Here is a 22,208-nt window from a genome sequence, read left to right on the forward strand (position 1 = left end):
AAGGTGTTGTCTTAGTGAGGAGGCAGTAGAAAATAGGCTGGATTTGATATCAGAAGTCTTAGGTTCACATTTTTACTTTTGATAATACCTATGTATCCTTGGGAAAAATCACTTTATTTCCTTGGGCCTCAACTTCTTTCTTGGACTAGGTTTAGGCTAGATGGATTCTAAATCCCTTTCCACATCTGTCATCTTATGATCCTATTAAGAAACTTGCTTTAATGAAGAGAATGGATTTGTCTTGAGCCTATCCAGAGACAGGAAATTTATTTCTTATTAACTAGTGTGAATGAAGGAATTATTTAATTCTTCTATGATACTTAACGTCCCCATTTATTCTTTTTGATAATTAAAATTTTTCATATACTTAGGATAAATCTTTCCTTTGTAGATTATAGAAGTTGAATTATCATAAGGTACTAATTAATGAAGTCTGTGTTAATGAAGTTTACCATGTTGGTAAATATTATTTCACAAAAAGTACATGAAAAGTTAAAACTAAACTTTTCATGGAAATATCCCCCAATACTTATTAGCTTAGTAGATCGAGTATGAGAGTCCTAGAATTCATTATGGAATACAGAGTCCTGGAAATGCTGCTAAAATTAATGTGCTTTCGAATGTTTGTGGCAGCCCTTTTTGTAGTGGCTAGAAACTGGAAACTGAATGGATGTCCATCAGTTGGAGAATGGCTGAATAAATTGTGGTATATGAAAATTATGGAATATTACTGTTCTGTAAGAAATGACCAACAGGATGATTTCAGAAAGGCCTGGAGAGACTTACACGAACTGATGCTAAGTGAAATGAGCAGGACCAGGAGATCATTATATACTTCAACAACAATACTAGATGATGACCAGTCCTGATGGATCAGGCCATCCTCAGCAACGAGATCAACCAAATCATTTCTAATGGAGCAGTAATGAACTGAACTAGCTATACCCAGAAAAAGAACTCTGGGAGATGACTAAAAACATTGAATTCCCAATCCCTATATTTATGCACACCTGCATCTTTGATTTCCTTCACAAGCTAATTGTACAATAATTCAGAGTCTGATTCTTTTTGTACAGCAAAATAATGTTTTGGTCATGTATACTTATTGTGTATCTAAGTTATATTTTAATATATTTAACATCTACTGGTCATCCTGCCATCTAGGGGAGGGGGTGGGGGGGTAAGAGGTGAAAAATTGGAACAAGAAGTTTGGCAATTGTTAATGCTGTAAAGTTACCCATGTATATATCCTGTAAATAAAAGGCTATTAAATAAAAAAAAATAAAATAAAATAAAATAAAATAAAATTAATGTGCTTTTTTCATTTTTTTCCCTTTTTAGACTAATGAACTTGTGTTGAGTTTAGAAGATGATGATAGACTCTTGTTAAGAGAAGACTGTACTATGAAAGCAGCTGGAGTTGGTAAGAGTGCATGTAAGATGGTACTCACTTCGCTTGCCTTTATGCTGATGACTGGCTTATTATGTTTGGATAGCTTCCTGAAAAGTAAATGCTATCCCTGATGCTCTTTACACTCGCTGATAATTATTCAGGGAAGCAAGAGAGAAAAGATGATGTACATTCAGATCACAGGACTGAGGGCAACAGGTATCTGCTTTCCAAATGTTCAGAATGCAAATTGTGTTTCTCAGAAGGTATACTCAGAATTTTGTGGAGGGTAATTTTAAATGATTGACAGGTTATTAGTACCATGTTTATTTAGTCTTATCAGTAACATTTAAACTGATGTTTTGGATAGAAATTTAAGTAGTCAGGCAAGTATGGAGCAATAAAATGAGATTGTTTAATGTGGATCGTGTTTCTGATAGTCATTCAAGCCATTTTGAAAAAAAAAAAAAGCCATTTTGGACTGCTTAAATAACAGAATTTAAAATTCAATATAGTGTATCACTTAAAAATGTTCTGATTTTTTTCATTTCTCATTGGAGTATTCATGTTCAATAGAAATTCTACTGGGACATTTGTACATGTGACATGCTTTGTGACCATTAGATGTCACTGCAATTCTATTTATACTTGGACCTGAAAAATCATCTGATAATAGAATGATCCAAGACTTCAAGAGACAACTGATTATTAGTTGTTTTCCATGTGATATCTTTTTTGGTAATGAAAGTAACTGTTTTTGACATAGAATATTTTCTTTATAATCTTTTAGATGTTGTGATTGAACAACAGATTACTTAGGCTTTCTCTGTAGCAGGAAGTCTGAATTCAGTAGAAGGTACACTGATGCTAGTCAGAAGACCTGGGATCAGAATTGTTTCTGATGCTTGATTGTTGAGTGACTTGACTTTGGGGGTGTCACTTACCTTCCTGGGTTCTTGGCTTTTTCATCAGTAAAATGAGGGGCTTATAATAGGTTACTTCTGAAATCTTTTTAGGGAGACTTATTAACAGTTTATATAATTTTAAAACATTTTATTGATATATTTTGTCTTTATACAACAATTATCTCTGGAGAGAAAAGCCTTTCACTCCATCCAGATTGAATTCCTTCCATCCTGCCTTATGAGAAAGAACAATTTTGGCAAAAGCATCCAGTATCATCTCTGAATTCTGCTGAGAAAGATGGGAAAATGTATCATTTAGTCAATCAACAAGCATATACATTAGGTGCTTCCTATGTGCCTCGTACTGGGAAAAAGCTAAACCAGAATTGTTGTTAAGGAATTTGCATTCTAGTCAGAGATAAGATCCATACAATATCAGTTGAAGGTTTTATGATCAGTAACCTGGATCTTCATTTGTTGGAATCTTTACAAAGTGTTAAGCCATTGGAGTTGATAGAGACAATAATTATCCAATTTGGCATGGTTCAACATGATTGATTTGATCTTAGAAGGAGATATTTTGGGCCAGAACTTGAAACAAGGTACTAAAGTACAACTGATGGAAACAATGCTTGTGTTCACTCCTTTAGAGAGCTCATAAGTCTCTAAGTACTCAATGGAGTTCACATGTTTGGGAGAGTTCAGGGTTTAGAAAGAGATATCCCAATTCATATCTCCCTTAGGGCCAGAGAGCACTCTGGGAGATAACCCAGAATCCCTCTCCCTCCAGAAGGCGGAGTTAACCTTTGAGAGATCATATATATACAGGAAGCTTGGGTTAGTTTCTTGAGAGAGTTTTTTTTGGGAGTATTCCCAGGGGTCGGAGAGGAGCACTCTGGGAGGAAGCCTACAAGCCCTATCTTCGAGGAAAGAGAGATTCATCATATCTTCTACCTTGGTGCTGGCTGGAGTCGGAAGGACAAACCTTTGGATTTGGAGACATTTGGGCGGAGGCTTTTAGAACCAAGCAGAGAGATAGACCTCTGAGCTAACTGGGCTATATTGAAGGACACAATAAAAGATCTGAACCCTTTTATCACCTGGCTGTGTTTTTGGAAAAAGAAACACCAACATTCATTGATATTTTAAATTGGAGCTTAGCTTCCTCTTAAAGGTGTTCTTTTCATTTGCATTATAGTCCTTACTGACTGTCTTCTAGTTTTATTTGACTCTGAAGAAGTTCCCACAGATCTTCCAGGTTCTTCTGAATTCCTCATATTCCATTTTTTATTGCTTAGTGATAATCGGCTAAAGTCATGTATCATATTTAAAACTTTTTTCCATTTTGGGGAAATTTTTAAAATGTCAATACATTGAATATTCCAATAAGCATAGAAGAACATGTGTGAAATAGAGAGATAAGGTGAAGAACTTACAGGAATGTGTGAATTCTTTTTCTGTATTTTATTTTCATTATTTCTGTGTTTCCCCTTTGACCTGCATAAGTACAATATGTGCAGGCCCATATTTACTTGAGCCTTGGCCAGCTATAAACATATTTACTTAACCTGAGCTGATGACATTTATCAGTATTTAACATTTATTGATATTTAGTCTATTAGCTTGACCACTGTCTGCTTGATTATCTAAAGCCTGAAGGCCTGATTTTCTGTTTCCTAGAAATCAGGTGATCTTGGGGAAACAGAAACCTTCCATTCCAATCTCTCCAGATAGCAACAACCAATTAGATGCCTCCCCCCACCTTCTCACTGCTCTCGTACTTGTGAGGTAATCTCTTGTATAAAAGCTGTGTATCTTTACTGCTTCTTTAACCCTCACATCACAATCTTTTCTTTAAGTTGTATGGTAATAACAAAACTGTCCTGATTCTCTACCTCCCCTTCTGATCTTCCTGTTTCCTTCTGTGCATTCTTAAAATGTTTCATTGTTCTTTTCTTTCATTTCTTTTTGTTTGTTTTTTGCATTACTGTCATTACTCACCAGTCTTCCCTGTCCCAAAATAGAATCACTTTGGTGGTGTGTGGGCAAATGTTCAACAACTGACTTGCTGGGGGACAAAAAGTATACATGACATAGTTTTAAATTTATCTGCATTATTAATATTTTCACTTTGTGAAGTCTAGAATCAGGGGTCCTCAAACTTTTTAAATAAAGGGCCAATTCACTGTCTCTCAGACTGTTGGAGGGCTGGACTATAGTAAAAACAAAAACTTTGTTTTGTAGGCCTTTAAATAAAGAAACTTCATAGCTCTGGATGAGGGGGATAATTGTCCCAGCTGCTGCATCTGGCCCACTGGCTTTAGTTTGAGGACCCCTGATAGATAATCAACAATACAGTAAACTAAGCTCTAATTTGTTGCATTTGCCTATTTCCAAAACATAAAATGTTCACTGAAAACCGAACCACAATTTTCATAGGAACTGGCTCCAACATAACCTCTGCCTATAATCAATAAAGGGAATTGGGCAAAGCCAGTTCTGTCTATAAATGTTGGTCTCTTTCTGTACCTGTGTACTTCACCTCTGTGCTAAGATATAATTTTTATCATCAGTTTTTTTCAGCCATAATTGGTCTATTGCTCTTCAGAGATCTGAAGAATCTTTCAAAAAATTCCAGTACAATGAGTGCTATTAGCTGCTTCTATTTAGTTTCCTCATCTGTAAAATGTAAAATATTAGAACTTGCTTCACAGAATTGTCGTAAGGATAAAATTAAGTAACATATGTAAAGTAAAAATTTCTCTGCAGACCTTCAAGTGCTATGTAAATGCTAGATTTTATCACAAATGAGCTTTTTCTCTGTTGTTCTTTTAATTAAGGATAGGTTCGAATTCACTCCTATAAATGACACTTTTTAACTCAAAGGGAAAATAAAATTTAATTATACAATACATGGAATAGATTGCCTACATTAACAACCAATACAGTAAATAATACATAAAAAACAAAGAATAAGGAAAACTACAATTAAAATAGAAGAGAGAGAGCAGGATACATCACCGATCTACTGGAAAGTGGCTGGGGTCCCCGGTTGCAGCCTTCAAACTTGATCAGGAAAAGTGTTATCCCAGGCAGAATAGTATCTCCGTGGGTGAAGCCCAATGAGGATTAAAACGGGACTGAATTTATAGGGCTTGAAAACAAAGAAGGCACAGAGCTAACTTGCTTACATATAGAAAGTTAGGTATAGGAGAAGGAAATGCCAGATGGGTTTCCAAGATATGACTTGATAAATGTAGATGTCAAGGAGGGGGCCAACCCTCACTGGCATCCATTGTGTACCAAGGAGTGGCTAGTTCCTGGGATTGTAGAGGTGAAGCCAAACACATGTGGCATATTCCCGGTCTCATAGGGTTAAAGAAAGGCTAAGTTCTCATGGAGACAGTCACATTCTTGAAATGGTTTGAAATGAACTTACGAATTAAGAAGGCATTTCTTATTCATCTGTCTTTGACAAATTCTATTTTGTTAAGGAATCTGCTCAGTTTGCTCACTTTTTGAGTATAGCTCATGTTATTTTCCCAAACAGTTGTTTTAACAGCTCTACCACCATCAGGCCAAAAATATTTATGGCAGTGCTCCATACTGTAGCTAAGAACTGAAAACAAATTAGGAAGCATCAACTGGTGAACAATTGAACAAATCATGTCATATGAATGTAAAGGAATATATTGTACCCATTTTTCAGTCCTTCTCCAACTAATGGTTACCCACTTTACTTTGTTAGCACAAAGAGTATTGTGAAGACTGCATATTTTAAAATTAGCCGGAGTCAGGAATTCAGATTAGGGGAAAATCGTCAGTCTTTATTCTCAGTGAAGAAAGATTGGAGGTGGAAGAGAATGGGCAATAGCTATGTGTGTACCCGAGTCAAGAAGCTAGCTAGACCAGCAGCCACAGGACCAGCAGCTAGGAGTATGGACCCAAGGTCAATCTCTCTCAGCTTCTCTTCCTGTCTCTCTCTCTCTGCTTCCACCCACCAAAATCGTCATTTCCTATACAACACATCAGGACCTACACAGAGAGTGGGCGGGGGTCATTCTTTATCCAATCATGTATATTAATTGGACATAGTGCAATTACTATTTAGCCTCTCGTACTTGGGACCTCAGTGCATCAACTCAAACCTCAGCCCATTACAGAGTATTGTATTATTAATACTTTGTTGTATTTAGTATCTTTGTGTTTTTCTTGGACTTTTTTGTTTGCATATGTCCAATAGTGGAATTTCTGGGTTTAAATAAAGATTATGAAAGATTTAATTACTTTTGTTACATCATTCAAAAGTGATAGCCAAGGGCTGGACCAATCCAACTCCGCCAGCATATTAGTATGTCTTCTTAAAACCTCTCCAACACTCAATTTTTTTTTTTGTCATCTTTTCCAGCATGTAGAGTATAAAAGGTAGAACTTCAAGATAGTTTTAATGTGTGTTTTTCTTCTTATTCTTCTTCTAAAGGTCATTTATAGAATGTAATTTTTCTTTCAAAAACAATTCATACCTTTTGACCATTTATTGGTCAGTGGCATTTAGTGTTACATGTTTGTTCCACTCCCTCTTTGGACTTCATTTGTGTAAAATTTTTTTTTTTTAATTTTGTAATGAAATTGTCTTGTCTTTTATGATCTCTTTTATCTTTTGTTTGGTTAAGAATTCTCCTTCTTGCCTTAACAATGCAAGGTACCTAATTTTATACTTGATCAGTTCTCACTTGCTTCATCCATCCCTACTAATTGTTGTTTTGTATTTCTCTTAGGTAGCTAAACTCCTTGAGAATGCTGTCTACAAAGGTGCCTCCTTTCCTTTCCTCTCATTATCTTAAGTACCTGGGGTCTGGCTTCTGACCTCCTCATTCAACTGAAACTACTCTCTCCAATGATCTCATAATTGTGAAATCTAATGGCTTTTTCCAAACCTTTATCCTTCTTGATCTCAGTAGCCTATTGACAGTTATCCTCTTCTTGATATTCTCTTACATTATTATGTTTTGGTTCTCCTTTCTGACCACAGCCCTTTGCAAGATTTCCAGTACTGTGTCCTAGGCTCTCTTCTTTTTTTCCCTCTTTACTGTTTTGCTTGGTAATGATTTTATTGTCTCTCTGCAGATTATTCTCAGATCTACTTATCTAGCCTTTAACCTCTCTTCTGACTTCCAAATTCCCTTATCTTTAAGTGCCTATTGGGCATCTCAAAATGGATGTCTAGTAGATATCTTCAAATAAGAACTCACTATCTCTCTATGTCCCTAAATTCTTTCCTTTCTCAACTCTGTTACTTTCCAGCATCTCTCATATATTCCCCCTTCTTTTTTCTGACACTGCTACTACCCTATTGTGAACCCAAGTTACTTCAAGCCTGATGTATGACAAGAGCCTTCTGCTTGACCTCCCTCAAGTCTTTCCCCATTCCAGTTCATTCTTTTATTCAGTTATCAAAGTGATCTTATTAAAGTATTGATCTAACTCATGTCATCTCCCTACTCAGTAAAGTGCAGTGGCTTCCTGTTTGTTATTTCTAGAATCAAATATAAAATCCTGTATTGAGCTTTTTTTTTTCTTTTACAATTTTCAGAGTAATTTTCAATATGTCAGTCACTGTAAAATTTAATTTTTTTCCCAGGAAAGTGTGATTCCTTTTTTTTTTTTTTTTAAATTAAAGCCTTTTATTTACAAAGCATATGCATGGGTAATTTTTCTAACATTGACCCTTGCAAAACCTTTTGTTCCAATTTTTCCCTTCCTTTCCTCCATCCCCTCCCCTAGCTGGCAGGTAGTCCATTGGACAGGTTTTGCAAGGGTCAATGTTAGAAAAATTACCCATGCATATGCTTTGTAAATAAAAAGCTATAATAAAAAAAGAAATACATCTTAAATCCAATATATGTATACATATTTATACAGTTATCTTGCTGTACAAGAAAAATCAGATGAAGGAAGGAAAAAGAAAAACTGAGGGAAAAAAATGTAAGCGAATAACAACAGAGAGAGTGGGAATGCTATGTTGTGTTTTATACTCTGTTCCCACGGTTCTCTCTCTCTGGGTGTAGATGGCTCTCTTTGTCACTGAATGATTGGAACTGGTCTGAATCATCTTATTGTTGAAGAGAACCATATCCACCAGAATTGATTGGCGTATAGTCTGGGTATAGTCTTGTTGTTGCCATATATAATGATCTTCTGGTTCTGCTCACTTCACTTAGCATCAGTTCATGTCTTTCCAGGCCTCTCTGAAATCATCCTGCTGGTCAGTTTCTTATAGAACAATAATATTCTACAATATTCGTATACCTCAATTTATTCATCCATTCTCCAATTGATGTGCATCCTCTCAGTTTCCAGGTTCTTGCCAGTACAAAGAGGCTTGCCACAAACGTTTTTGCACATGTGGGTCCCTTTCCCTCCTTTAAAATCTCTTTGGGATATAATTCTAGTAGAAACACTGCTGGATCAAAGAATGTGCACAGTTTGATAATTTTTTGAGCATAATTCTAAACTGCTCTCCAGAATGGTTGGATCTGTTCACAGTTCCACCAACAATGTATCAGTGTCCCAGTTTTCCCACATCTCCTGAAACATTTGTCTTTTATCTTTTCCTATCATCTTAGCCGATCTGAGGGGTGTGTACTGGTATCTCAGAGTTGTCTTAATTTGCATTTCTCTGATCAATAGTAATTTGGGGCACCTTTTCATGTGACTACAAATAGTTTCAATTTCTTCATCTGAAAATTGTCTGTTCATATCCTTTGACCATTTATCAACTGGAGAATGGCTTGAACTATTATAAATTTGAGTCAATTCTCTATATATTTTAGAAATGAAGCTTTTATCAGATCCTTTGGATATAAAAATGTTTTCCTAGTTTATTGTTTCCCTTCTAATCTTGTCAGCATTAGTTTTGTTTATAGAAAAACTTTTTAACTTAATATAATCAAAATTATTTATTTTGTGATCAGTAATGATCTCTAGTTTTTCTTTGGTTACAAATTCCTTCTCCACAGATCTGAGAGGTAAACTATTCTATGCTCTTCTAATTTGTTTATAAATATCATTTTTTATGTCTAGATCATGAACCCATTTCAACCTTATCTTGGTATATGGTATTAGATGTGCGTTTATGCCTACTTTCTGCCACTGTATTGAGCTTTTAAAGCCCTTTATAACATATCCCCTTTTTACCTTTCTGATCTTAAACTTTACTTCTTTCTATGGACTACAGTTTATTGATGTTCTAGTCCCCTTGCTCTTCCGAGCAGTGACTGTTTTTCATACCTGGACTCTCCCCTTACCTCAGCCTCCTATGTTAAGCTATAATCCCACTTCATGTAAAAAACTTTCCTAATGCTCCTTAATTCTATTCTAAATTTACTTCCAATTTACCTTGAGTATTTCTTGTTTGTAAATGTTTTTTTGTATGCTTCTTTTCATGAGAACACGAGCTCCTTGAAAACAGAGACTATTTTTTGCTTTTCTTTGTATCCTTTATGCTTAGTACAGTGGCTGGCATTTAGTAAGTACCTAAATGCTTTTGGATTTATTATCAATAAATTATATATAATACTAATATATAATATAATAAATGACTTCTTAGATACACATGATTACTTATATGTAAATTGTACATAATATCGATTTTATCAATATCTTTGATATTCATGCTATATATTTTCATTTTGAGTTTTTCATGTATGGATTAAGATGTTAGCTTAGGATCTGTTATCTGCCTGAATGTCTCAGTTTTTCTAATACTTCTTCTCTAAAAGGTAGTCCCAATAACTTTTTTTTTTTTTTTTTGAGTTTATCATATACTAGACTATTTTTCAGTGCTTTGGTTCCTTTTATACCGATTATTAGTGCTGTGCCTTCTTTACATGTATTTTTCCCTCACTTTTTCCTTGAATTCTAGACTTTTTGTTGTTCCAAATGAATTATTTTATTGAGTATACACACACACACACACACACACACACACACACACACGTATATATTGATATATAAGAAGTCAGGGAGGAAGGTTAAGAGAGGAAAAAAGGAGGGAGAGAGATAGAAAAGAGAGAAGGAGGGAAAGAGAGAGGGAGAGTACAAATCTGTTAATTTAGACAATTTAAAATATGTACTCTATTGCCATGGCACAATCATGTATCAGAAATATTTCTTTAGTGATTCTTTTTCTCTTTATTTTTTAAGAGAATGCTTTGTAGTTGTATTTATATAACACTTGTGTGGTTTTTTTGGTAATTTCAAATTCAGATATTTCACATATTTTGCAGTTTAATTTCAATAATAGTTCTCATTACTTCTTTGGAGTTTTTATTAATCCTATATAGAATTGCTGATAATTTCTCTTGTATTTATTTTGCATTCTACTGCTTTATTGTGAAGCTAATGATTGTCTCACTCAGTGTCTTTGCTGATTCTCTGGCATTTTCTTAGTAGACCATTATATATCATTGCAAATAGGATTAATTTTGTCTTTTCTTGCTCATATATTTTTAATTTTGTTCTCTTGTGTTATTGGTATAGCTATAACTTCTAGACTACATTAAATTCTAGTAGAGGACATCTTTATTCCTGTTTGCACTGGAAATGCTTCTAATGTTTCTCCATTGAAAACAATGCTAGCTCTTGGTTTTAAATATATACTTCTGATAATGTTAAGGAAAGGACTTTCTGTGTCTTTGTTTCTTAGGATTTTGAACACTGTTAAATGCTGTATTTTTTCAAAGCTTTTTTTTTTTTCATCTTTTAGAATGATCATATGGTTTTTGTTATTTTTGTTCTTTATATTTGGGCATTTTTGCATCCTATAGTGCTACACTTTAATCATATATATGAGTTATTAGTTTTGGGGGTACTAATTTGCCAATGTTTAAAAAAATCTCATGTAAGTAATTAACATCACACATACAGCATAGCACTTTTCTGTAACAGAGATTATATATGTTGGATTTTTATTTTAAATTGAAAATGAATAAATATAGTCTTTTCATTTTTCTATAACTAGAAAAGAAAAGGGTCCTGGGTAGAAAGAAATGAAGTATAGGTGATGAAGAGGAGAAGAGAACTATACATTATAGATATTTCTCAATTTCTGGTATCTTTTTCACATAAAACAAGAAACACAACAACTGTGTTTGATTGGAAGCAACATCTCTTCTTTCTAAGAAAATGGTGCATTTCATTATTTGTCTTCATGAACTAGGAGTAGACAGTGCTGAATTCAGCTGCCTTTTTTATTTTCATTTATATTACTGTGGTTCGTGTATATATAAGTGTGTTAATTCATTATGCAAGCACAGATACTCACACACACACACACATAGTTCTGTTTCCTTTACTGTAGGTCATATAAGCTGCTTCATGTTTCTCAGAATGCCTCACATTCATCATTTTTCATGATACAATTTGTATATTCAAAGAACCTTCCTTAATTGAAGAACCCTTATTTTTTTTTTTTCCCCAGTGTTTTCCTACCACACACATAAAGTGCTTCTTATGAATATTTTTACTGAATGGGACTTTTCAGTCTGTCTTTTACTTTAGGTAATATTCCCTGTAGTGAGATCATTGGATCAGTAAGCATTATGAACAGTTTGATAGTTTTCTTATATATTTCTAAATTGTTTTCCAGGATGGTTGGACCAGCTTATTTTCATTAACAATACATTATTATACTTGTGTTACTGTAATCTCTTTAGTACTGACCATTTCCAAATCTTATCGCCTTTATCAATTTTATGGATATAAAATGGAGTCTCTGAGTTGTTTTAATGTGCATTTCTCATGTTATTGACGCTTTATGTTGTTTGTGGTTGTGGTTGTTTGTGAATATTGAAAATTATTCATTTTATTTGTCCATTTATGTATTAGAGAGTTGCTGTTGATCAAATATAAGTAATTGGTTCAAATCTCTTGAGTATTAGACTAGAGCCTTCTGTTGTTGAATGTTTAGAATGTATATGCATTATTTTTTATGTAATAATATTTTTCAAAAGCACAGTAGTCACAGAAAAGAATGAAGTCTTTGGGCTGGCAAACCAAATTTTGTCCAGTTAGGATTTGGAAGTTTGGGGTTAGTGGTAGGTTCATTCCCTTACTTGTGGCTATTTCTTCCCCTACATGGTCTTTCCTTCTCTGTTGCCTTGAGCATTGTTGTACTCTGGAGGTAAGGATGCTATATTATACATGAGAAATAGAGATGGTCCCTTGAGAATAGTAGAGAATACTGAATGGAAACTGCCGTTTAAAAAATCCTTGAAGCTCATTATTTTAAAAAAGTATTTGGGAGGCTTACTCAGCCCCTTTTTTCTTAAGTTTAGGTGTGTAAAAAAGGTTGAAAGAAAATTCTAAGTCATCAGCGCCCATCCCTTTTCTTGCTTGATCTTGGAGTAGAGCTGTCACTCTGTGTTTGACATCACAGCTAGTTGCCATGGAAATGATAGCAATGTTACAAATTTATCATTATGACTTTTCTGCAGGGTCTATGAAAGGCAAAGAAGAGCTGTGAGAGAGGGAAAAAATACTTATTGAAGATTGACTTTCAGGGTAAAATTTTCTAATTTATACTCTGGCCTTTTATCTGCACTGCAGAACCCCATTGCATATTCTATACTTGACATCAATAGTGTTTGAATGTGGATTGAGTATTTAAAATACACACACACACACACACACACACACACACGCACACACACACGACTTTGTGGTTGCAAGAAAATAGACCAGGAATTGTTATTTATGATTTAATGTTTGTGTGGTGTCTCAGTTTTTTAACACTGAAATGTAAAACCACTTAAAGTTTATTCAGTTACATTTTACTTCCATTATTCTGTGTTCTCGCAAGTGATTAGCTCTCTTGATTTCCTCTGTAATTTGATAAAGAAATTATAGCACTTTCACTTCAGTTAGGACCTGATATTGCATTAGAAATATTTTAAAACAAGATATTATAGGCTAAACTGAAAGATTGTTTAGATTTTTTTGGGGGGAAGGGAGTTCACTTTGAGCTATATTTCTATAATATGATGATTCCAAAACTCCCTTGTGGTATGCTTTCATTTTGAATGCTATTTCAATCTTCTATTCATTACCAGAACCTTTTTTCATCCTAAAAATCTTATCACTTATGTATCTAATAAGATAGTTATGTCCTATATTCATCCTATATTCATGATGAAAATCATACTTAATTTGTGTTTCATAAAGGATTATTCTGTCTTCTCCCTCTAACATGTTTAGATGTAGTTATTTCTCACTTTAATACTAATATAACCACATACTCAGTTAAGTAAGATGTTAGGATTGGGGAATTTGCAAATATTCATAAATTCACAAGAACATGTAAGAGAACTATCATAGATTGTGCTTCCTCTATCTATTCAGTATGTGTCTAGTATAGTAAATGTTAAAATTGAGGTTTTGATTATGCTTTTTCTTCATATTTCATATTTTGGATCAGGGACTGAACTCTGTAGTTGGTGTCTATTTAATTTAGGTTAATGATCTACCCAGGATAAGGCTTTTTTGTTCACAGACTTTGAGGGACTTGTACATTTGAATTTTGTGAGATCAGATATGTATTTGCTTTGGGTTGAGACTCCTATCTTTTTTTCCTGAAAATACTGTACAAAAATCTTAGCCCACATTGTTGCCTTTACTCAATAGTTCCTTTTCCATTTCCTATGTCCCATAATGAACACCTTATTATTGTTTTGTTCTTTGATTATCTGAACCAAATTAGCATTTCTTATTTTTTTGTTCTTATCATATCTTCTTGTTTACCAAGTAGTTCACTTCTCTGTATCTTATCTTCTCCCTAGACATCAATGGTATTTGAATCTAGTATCCCATAAAACTTTCACATAGATCTAGCTACAGAGTATGTCTGAAATGAATTCTTATTGTTGAGTTGATTACTTGACAGAAAAGTTGACTTAAGTAGCCTGTTTACATTTAATCTAAAAATTGTTCTCAGAAGTATTTTTAAGTATTAAGAAAAATATGTGTATCATTGGGAAATAGTATTGTTAATAATTTACTTTAGGTCCATTAGTTTGGATATCCTGATTTCAGTTCAGCTAATTAAATTTGAAAATCATTGTTATAATATTCTGTAAGTGGATTTGGGGGTTCTTCCTTTCTTGGTTTTATTTGATAGTAAGACGAGGGGAAGAGCTGGCAATGTATTTATTGGATTTTAGATTGCACATTCATTTCAGATTCACGTGCCGTGGGCTTGTGCACCTGAGTGCACTGCAGCCTACAGCACATTTAATTTAAAATCGGATGCCCTCGGGGACCATCACACTAGTAGGCTATTTGCAGTTCTTTTAGGAGCCACTTTTAAAGGTAGTAAGAAACAAGAATTCAAGGAATTATGGCAGAAAGGATAAGGATAGTTTGGGAGTAGATTTTAAAAGGGAATATATATATATATATATATATATATATATATAGTGAATACATTTCTCGAACATGTATAGGAATTCACGTTAATTTGTTATTATGGTTACATAGATTTTATAAGTTTAATTCTCTTGTCATTTGAGGACCATATTATTCTAAATTTTAAATAATTGCTCTTTTGGCTTTTGAAATTTTTTTTGTTGGTTTACTGAGGGGGGCGGACATCTCCACCTCTCACACTAAATACTAAAAATTCGTGTCCAAAATTTTTCAAGCTAAAAAAATTGTCATAGAGAAAAAATTATCTTCAAGCTTGGAAGCTTGTGAAAAGCTTCTCTGTTAGGCTAATATGGTAAATGGAAGCACCAAAGAACAGAAACATCTACCTTTTTTCCCAAGATAACTCTGATTTAATGTCTTAGAAAGGACTTAAATGCTTAAGTAAACAGTGGATTTATGTATCAATTATTTAGATCTGAGAGAGAGAAGCTATATGTTAGAACATCATCCTATTTCCATATATTAATTCAATCTACACCTGTAATTGATGGTGAAAAATTAGGTCTTTGACCCTGGAAAGATCTGCAGGGTAACATTAACCACCATAAAAGAAATGTGTAGTGATAGTCAACAAATTTATTAAGTGGATTGCTATAATCAAAGTTATATTTATAAAATGTTACATGTGATAATAGACTATTGTATTAGTAAAAAAAAAAAAAAAAACTTGCTTTATGGTAATTAAGAGGGCAAAATCTCTAGTCTTTTTTCCATTATAAGTTTAATTAGAATCACTTGCAAATTATATATAAACTAACCCTTTGGGCATGTCTGGGGAAGGGAAAAGTCCTAAATGCTTTTTATGCTTTTGAGATTAGTTTTGAAACATTTTATTTTCTTCTAATATTAAATTTCTTTAAATAAGTAAAGGTCATCTTTTTCAACATTTTTCTCATGCTAAGTATGAACTCTTTTTTGAAATTATTTCATTATAAGCCATAATCCACTTTAAATTAGGAATATTTTCCATGAGTTCAGCCTGTCTCCAATACTCTTTCATTGATTTCTGAGTTCTATCTGTAGTCCACCCACAGACCCAGTGTGACTTGATCTTTGCAATCTGATTTTTAGCTACTCAGATTAAATTTCATCCCTGGGATGTTATTTTTAAAAAATCAAATGAAATTGCTTATCAATATTTTTGGTGATAAATTCTAAGGCACTAAAATCACATATTTTGAGACCAAAGTGCTAACTCTTCTTAAGGATTCTATTTAATAATTACTGTTACTATTTTAGTGTATATTGGTAGAGTTTTGTATGTCTGTTTTAGAGTAGGAGATATATGTTAATAAAGTACTCAATATTCATTACAAATAATCTTGTCTTTTTTCTAGTCAAGATTCTGAAAACCTTCTTGCCCTTTCTGTATAGCCAAGCAGACTGTATTAACTTCTGCCTCAATTTAAAAAGCGATTGTGAAACTTGTTGGCTCCACACCTTAAAGAATTGCATGTTTAATAATTGTGAAGGCTTTCCATCAGATTTGTCTCAGTTCTGAATTAATAATGTTGCTGACTTATTGTTTTAGAAGAAGTCCTTGACCTGTTAGGTTGAAAGAATTGTGACTGCTCTGAACCTTTGTGGGTCCTGTAGCTGTGCCATATCCCCTGTGAATAATTAGAGGTATTTGAAGGTATTGCTGTAGAAGCCAATTTGTGTCTTTCACTTTGCATATTGTTGAAGCCTCATGAATTAATCATAAGCAGGGCAAAAAATTAACTTCTTCAGACACATATTTTGATGGGTCATGAGGGAGAATGTAAAGTGATCTGTAAAATATTCTACTGATCCTCTAAGTATTAAATTATTATACCTACAGGCTAATTTTTTGGGGGGAGGGGAAGGCTTTTTTCCCCCTTCTCACTCAGTAGTGAACTTGAAAAATCAAGGTCCATTATATTCTAGAACTATAAGGAGAATGATGAACTGGTGATTTTCTAAAAAACATCCATATTGCCCTGTCTCTTGTTTGAACTAGTTTGGGTGATTTTTTTTTTCTTTTTATTCATAATTGTTTAGGATTTTTTAAATGTTTATAAACTAAAAATTATTTTAAGCAAATAACTTATTCCCTGTTGTGCTTTGAGATTTATAAGATTTGTGACAACAATTTTGCGAAGCAATTTTTATTATCCTCACTTTATAAAAAAAGGAAACTGAGCTTCTGAGAGGTTAAGTGGTTTGCCCATGCTTATATAGCTAGTAAATAACTGTCGCAGGATTTGAATCTAGCTCCACTGCTCTACCATCATTTGCCTCTTCAACCAAAATATTTTTTTTTTTTTTGCATTATGTTCAACAAAATATATACTTGTCTTTCTTACTTAAGGGCCCTAGAAACTAAAATTCTGGGTTAGTATATCTATGTTTCCAGTTTTAAGTTTAAACTTAAATTTTTTTCAAAATTGTTTTTTCTTTTGTTTCAGCCAATGAAACTGAAATTGCATTCTTCTGTGAAGAAGATTATAAGAACTACAAAGCTAATCCTGTTTCATCCTGGTGAAGATGTCTGGGAACTTGTTTTTTGCATACCTATTATAACCTCTTTATTTTGCTTAGTGAAGTGTTGTGGGTGGGTTTTTTTTTTGTTTGTTTGTTTGTTTTTTTTTAACTGATAAATAAATCCTAAAAGATTAATCCATGCTGAATTACAATTTCTTTTCATAGTTTGCCATTTGTATCCAAACTCTGTAGTGATATCTGCCTTTACATGTCCCTTCCTTCTTCCCTCTTGTGTTTTGTCATCTAGGCACTGCAAATTAATGTCACATTTCTTTTTATGATAAAAAAAATTGAGAGTTTAAAAAATAATAGAAACCAAAAGGCAAGTGTAATATACTAATATTAGCATATATTGTTCCACTGTTCGATTTCCCTATAGTTTTTACTTTTAACATTTTCTTAAAACCTTAGAATTTCTGGTGATTAGCTAATATTATATTGTTTTTGATAGAATTTATAAGAATTCTTTCATTTTGTGTTTCATCTGTAGTTTCTAATTGGAGTTATCTATTATTTTATTTTTCCACCTAAAGAGTTGAAGGCCTAGTGTGATCATTTCATCCATTTTTTAGTTTCTTGAGTGTATCACACACAAACACAAAGGAAAATAAGCATTACATATTCTGGAGAGATTTTTGTGATGTCTAAGGGTCATGCATTTTCCTTTTTAAAAATACATTAGTCAGCATAAGCAGCATGACTGGATTTCTGATGGCTTGAGAAGTAAAACACAATGAAACCAAATTCATATCTTTGGGGAGAAATGGTGTCTCTATTGCGTAGAGAAAATTGTTTTTTGAAATCAAGTTCATCCTTGAAGATAAAATCTTTCAGACTATAGCAGCTTTTTCATTCAAGATCATCAAATCAATAAGCTCTTCCTGTGTGCCTGGGAACTGTTCTGGTTGCTGGAGCAACAAAGACAAAAAAGAAATGTCCCTACCCCCTAGGTGCTTCTTTTCTTTTGGGGCAAACAACATGTATTGATGAAAGTTCACACAAAGCAAATACAAGGTAAATATATCAGGCTGTCTCTTCTGAAAGAAACTGGGAAGCTAGGTTATCAAGAAAGCTCTTATGGGGGAGATAGTGCTTTAGTTGAACTTTGAAGGAAGCTCAGGATTCTCAGAGGTGAAAAGGATGAAAAGGGGAATGTGTACCAGGCTTAGGAACAGTGTATGCAAAAGCATGGAGATTAGAGATGGAATGTTGTATGTGAAGAACAAGATCACAAATTAAGCTGGAATATAGAGTATAAAGAAGGGAATATATTTTGTACCTGGAAGAATAAGTTGAAACCTACAGGGGCATTTGTATTTGATCTGAAAGGCAAGGTGGGGCTTGAATTTACTGGGGGGGGGGGGGGGGGAGAAGGGAAATCATGATCAGACTCTCATGCTTGTGGCTCTTTTTAACAGTGAAGTGATTCAGGCTAGTTCAATGGACTTGTGATGGAGAGAGCCATCTGCACCCAAAGAGAGGATTGTGGGATCTGAGTGTGGATCACAACATAATAATTTCACCTTTTTTCTTGTTGTTTGTTTTTTCTTTTCTTTCTCATTTTTTCCTTTTTGACCTGATTTTCCTTATTTTTCTTGTGCAACATGATAATTGTGGAAATATGTATAAAAGAATTCCACATGTTTAACATATATTTGATTACTTGCTACCAAAGGGAGAGGATGGGAGGAAGAGAGAAAAAAATTTGGAACATAAGATATTGCAAAGGTGAATGTTGAAAAACTATGCATATTTTGAAAATAAAAAACTTAAAAAAAATTAAAGAAGCCCAAAACATCAAAATAATAATAATAAAAAGGATTATCATGTTACCAGATGTATGAAGGATGGGTAGAAAGAGGAGAAAGTAAATGTAGGAAGATCAGTTAGGAAAGTCATAATAGTTTAGGTGACAATTGATGAAGGAATGGGTTTTGGGGGAAAAGTTATTGAGTTCCCTATTAGATATATCATGTTTGAGATGGATGCAAGAAATCCAGTTGAAAGTGTCCAAAAGGGTTTTTTTGTTTTTTGTTTTTAATGGGAAGTAAAGCGCAAACATAAATAGATTTGGAAGTCATCCTGAATAGAGATGATTAAGTAATGCATGAGAATTGATGAGGTCACCCAGAGAGAACATATAGAAAGAAGAGGGCTCTAGATAAAATGTTAGTGTGTACTACTATGATGACCGCGTATTTTAAAATCAGCCAGAGTCAGGAATTCAGATTAGGGGAAAATCATCAGTCTTTATTCTCAGTGAAGATTAGAGGTAGAAGGGAATCGGCAATAGCAATGTGTGCATCTGAGTCAAGAAGCTAGCTAAACCAGAAGCCACAGGACCAGCAGCTACCAGCATGGAACCCAGGCCCACTCTTCCCCAGCCTCTCTTCCTGTCTCTCTGCCTCCACCCACCAAAATCTTCATTTCCTATACAACACATCAGGACTTACACAGAGAGTGGGTGGGGGCCATTCTTTATCCAAGCATGTATATTAATATAGTCCAATTACTATTTAGCCTCACGTGCTTGGGACCTCAGTGCATCAACTGAAGCCTCGGCCCATTACATACTACAGTGAAGGACATGACATAAATGAGACTGAAATAAAGGAGGCCTGAAAAGTGCTGTCAGACAAGTGCAGCGAGAACTAAGAATAAACAGGGTCAAGAAAAGCCAGAGAAGAAAGTGTATCCAAGAGGAGAGAATGGTCAACACAGAATTGATTGCTGAAGGTCAAAAAGAATAAAGATTGGAAAAAGTCATTAGGTTTCAAAATTGAGATCACTGATAACTTTGGAGGAAAAAAACCAAAAAACATTTTTCCAATAGGAAACCAACAGAATAGTAGTTAAAAAGCGACAGTTCAAAAATTAAAGGTCCCTGTGTGAAGTCAAGCTCCTAATTGCTCTTTGAAGCCACAGAGGCAAATACATTTATTCTGTTTTGACTTCAGTATCTGACTCCCAAATTCTGCCCCTAACCAAGGGCAAGTCATTTAAACTCTCATTAAGCAGCCCACAAAAACTACAAATAACAAAAGTTGCCAGTTTGTATCAGTGAGAGTATTTTCACAACTAAAATTCTCTATACTAATGAAATCATGGGTCTAGAAGCCAAACTTTGCATCACAACATGATGTTTTGATATTGTTGCTTTGCTGAATCATCATGGGACACCTTAAAATACTGAACTCTCTGTATTTCAAATATATTCTTCTAATTATGAAAATTTGACTTAGACTTCAGGAACAATTTTAAATGAGTTGTCTCATATTATAGCCACTAACTGAAGTAACTTATAAAAAAGGTGTATGTGTATATATATGTATAGTACATATTTTTTAAAAATTGTTTTCTCCTTAAATATGTCTCCTTTTCTTCCTTCCTTCCCTCTAAATTGGGGCGGGGGAGGGGGGGGACGTAAATCTTTGAAAGAATGATTCTTTTCAGATACAAGTTTGATGAGATAATCTTTGGGAGCTTTTACAACTTTTAGATTCTCTGCTTTTGTGAAATGATCATGAAGGCAAAGTTCTAGAATTATCATTTTGCCTCCTTATGATAGAATAGTTCAGTATATGACCAGATAGTTGATTGAGTCTTCTCTCATCACTACAATATGTGTAATGCCAAAGAAACTGAGCAAGACAGAGATCAGAGACCAATTCAATAGTTTATTAAATGGAGAGAGATACTGGGACCAATGGATCCATGTTAGGTCCCAGGGCTAGAGGAAACTATCATCTCAAAGAGTCTAGTCCTCAAATATCAGAGGGCAAGCTTTTTATAGATTAACAAGAACAATGACATAATGGGGGAGGTATCTGGGTGGGGATAATCTAATAGGGGGGAGGCCCCTAGGATGACACAATGGAGGGAGGTTACTGATATTCTAATGACATCTAAAATGGATAAACCTTTATCCTGTCAAATATTAAGAAGGAATGTCTATAACCTAAAGATATAAAACCTTTATCGCATCAACCATTTAAGAGGGAATGATTATAGCCTGCTGTTTTGGGGCAGAGCAATTGAGGTAGATCTTTATCTCATCAAACATTAAGAGGGAAAGGTTATAACCTGAGGCAGAATAACTAAATAGGACAATTGGAGAAACTGGGTCACAACATTAAAAGGGAACTTTGGCACAACAATATGCTGTTGGAACTCAGGAACCAAAAAAAGTTAGGGTTCCAGAGCAACATTGTGAGGTGTCTCAAAAGAATTTGCAGGCTCAGACCCATCTCTAAGTCAGGGGGCAAAGTTTACTATAATTGTAATACCAATTAAGGCAGGTTAAGTTCCAAAAGAAGTTAGCAAAGAACCAGGAACAAAAAGATATATTTATAGGAAAAAGTAGTGAAGTATGCTAGTTTTATGGCTTATAGGTGGGGTTGAGGAGTGAGCTGATTCTGACCTTGTGCAAAAGTACAGTACACATAATTCTCTGGGCAGGGGTGGGGGCGGCTTCCAGTGGTGTTTTTTGGCCTGAAACATCACTAGGTCTAGTGGTGGGCATCTAATTTTGTTCTGCACTTGGGTTAACTTTAAGCACCTCATTATTGTTGCTTATTAGTCTCAGAAACTCTGTTATCACTGACCAACAGGCTGTCATCTGACAGCTAGGAATATTTGTGGCCTTAGCATTATGGTCATATAGAATAAATTGGGGCAGGATAGTATAAGAGGAGAAATACATCATTTCCAACTATATCACTCCCAAGACCAGGTGGCTTTAGAGTTATTGCTACATCTTCCCTGGGAGCTACATTACATCAATGCCTCCTTACCATCCTGTACCTTGTGTTTTGTAATCCTTCCCAGGTAGTCTTTAGCATGCTACCCTTAAAGTATCGCTTTTCCACCCAAATGTTCTTCACCATTCTTCTGGATATCATCCAATGGATATTTCTTGGTACCTG

General features: G+C 34.3%; 1 protein-coding gene across 10 annotated transcripts in view; it reads left to right on the forward strand.

Annotated features, from left to right (window-relative positions):
- Positions 1–17,624, forward strand: part of C3H2orf76 (chromosome 3 C2orf76 homolog) — a 64,452-nt gene extending 46,828 nt beyond the window's left edge. For 4 of the 10 annotated variants that reach the window (XM_031959959.1, XM_031959960.1, XM_031959961.1 and 1 more), the window contains exons 6-7: positions 1,342–1,435; positions 17,208–17,624. In XM_031959959.1, coding sequence (XP_031815819.1) covers positions 1,342–1,435; positions 17,208–17,284 — 171 coding nt within the window. In that variant the 3' untranslated portion in view covers positions 17,285–17,624. Of the gene's footprint in view, positions 1–1,341; positions 1,436–12,791; positions 12,859–17,207 lie in introns of all 10 variants that reach the window. The other 6 variants (XM_031959963.1, XM_031959967.1, XM_031959964.1 and 3 more) reach the window with 5 other exon arrangements.
- Positions 17,625–22,208: the final 4,584 nt, after the last annotated feature.

Source organism: Sarcophilus harrisii, chromosome 3, assembly GCF_902635505.1.
Source record: "Sarcophilus harrisii chromosome 3, mSarHar1.11, whole genome shotgun sequence".
NCBI lineage: Eukaryota > Metazoa > Chordata > Mammalia > Dasyuromorphia > Dasyuridae > Sarcophilus > Sarcophilus harrisii.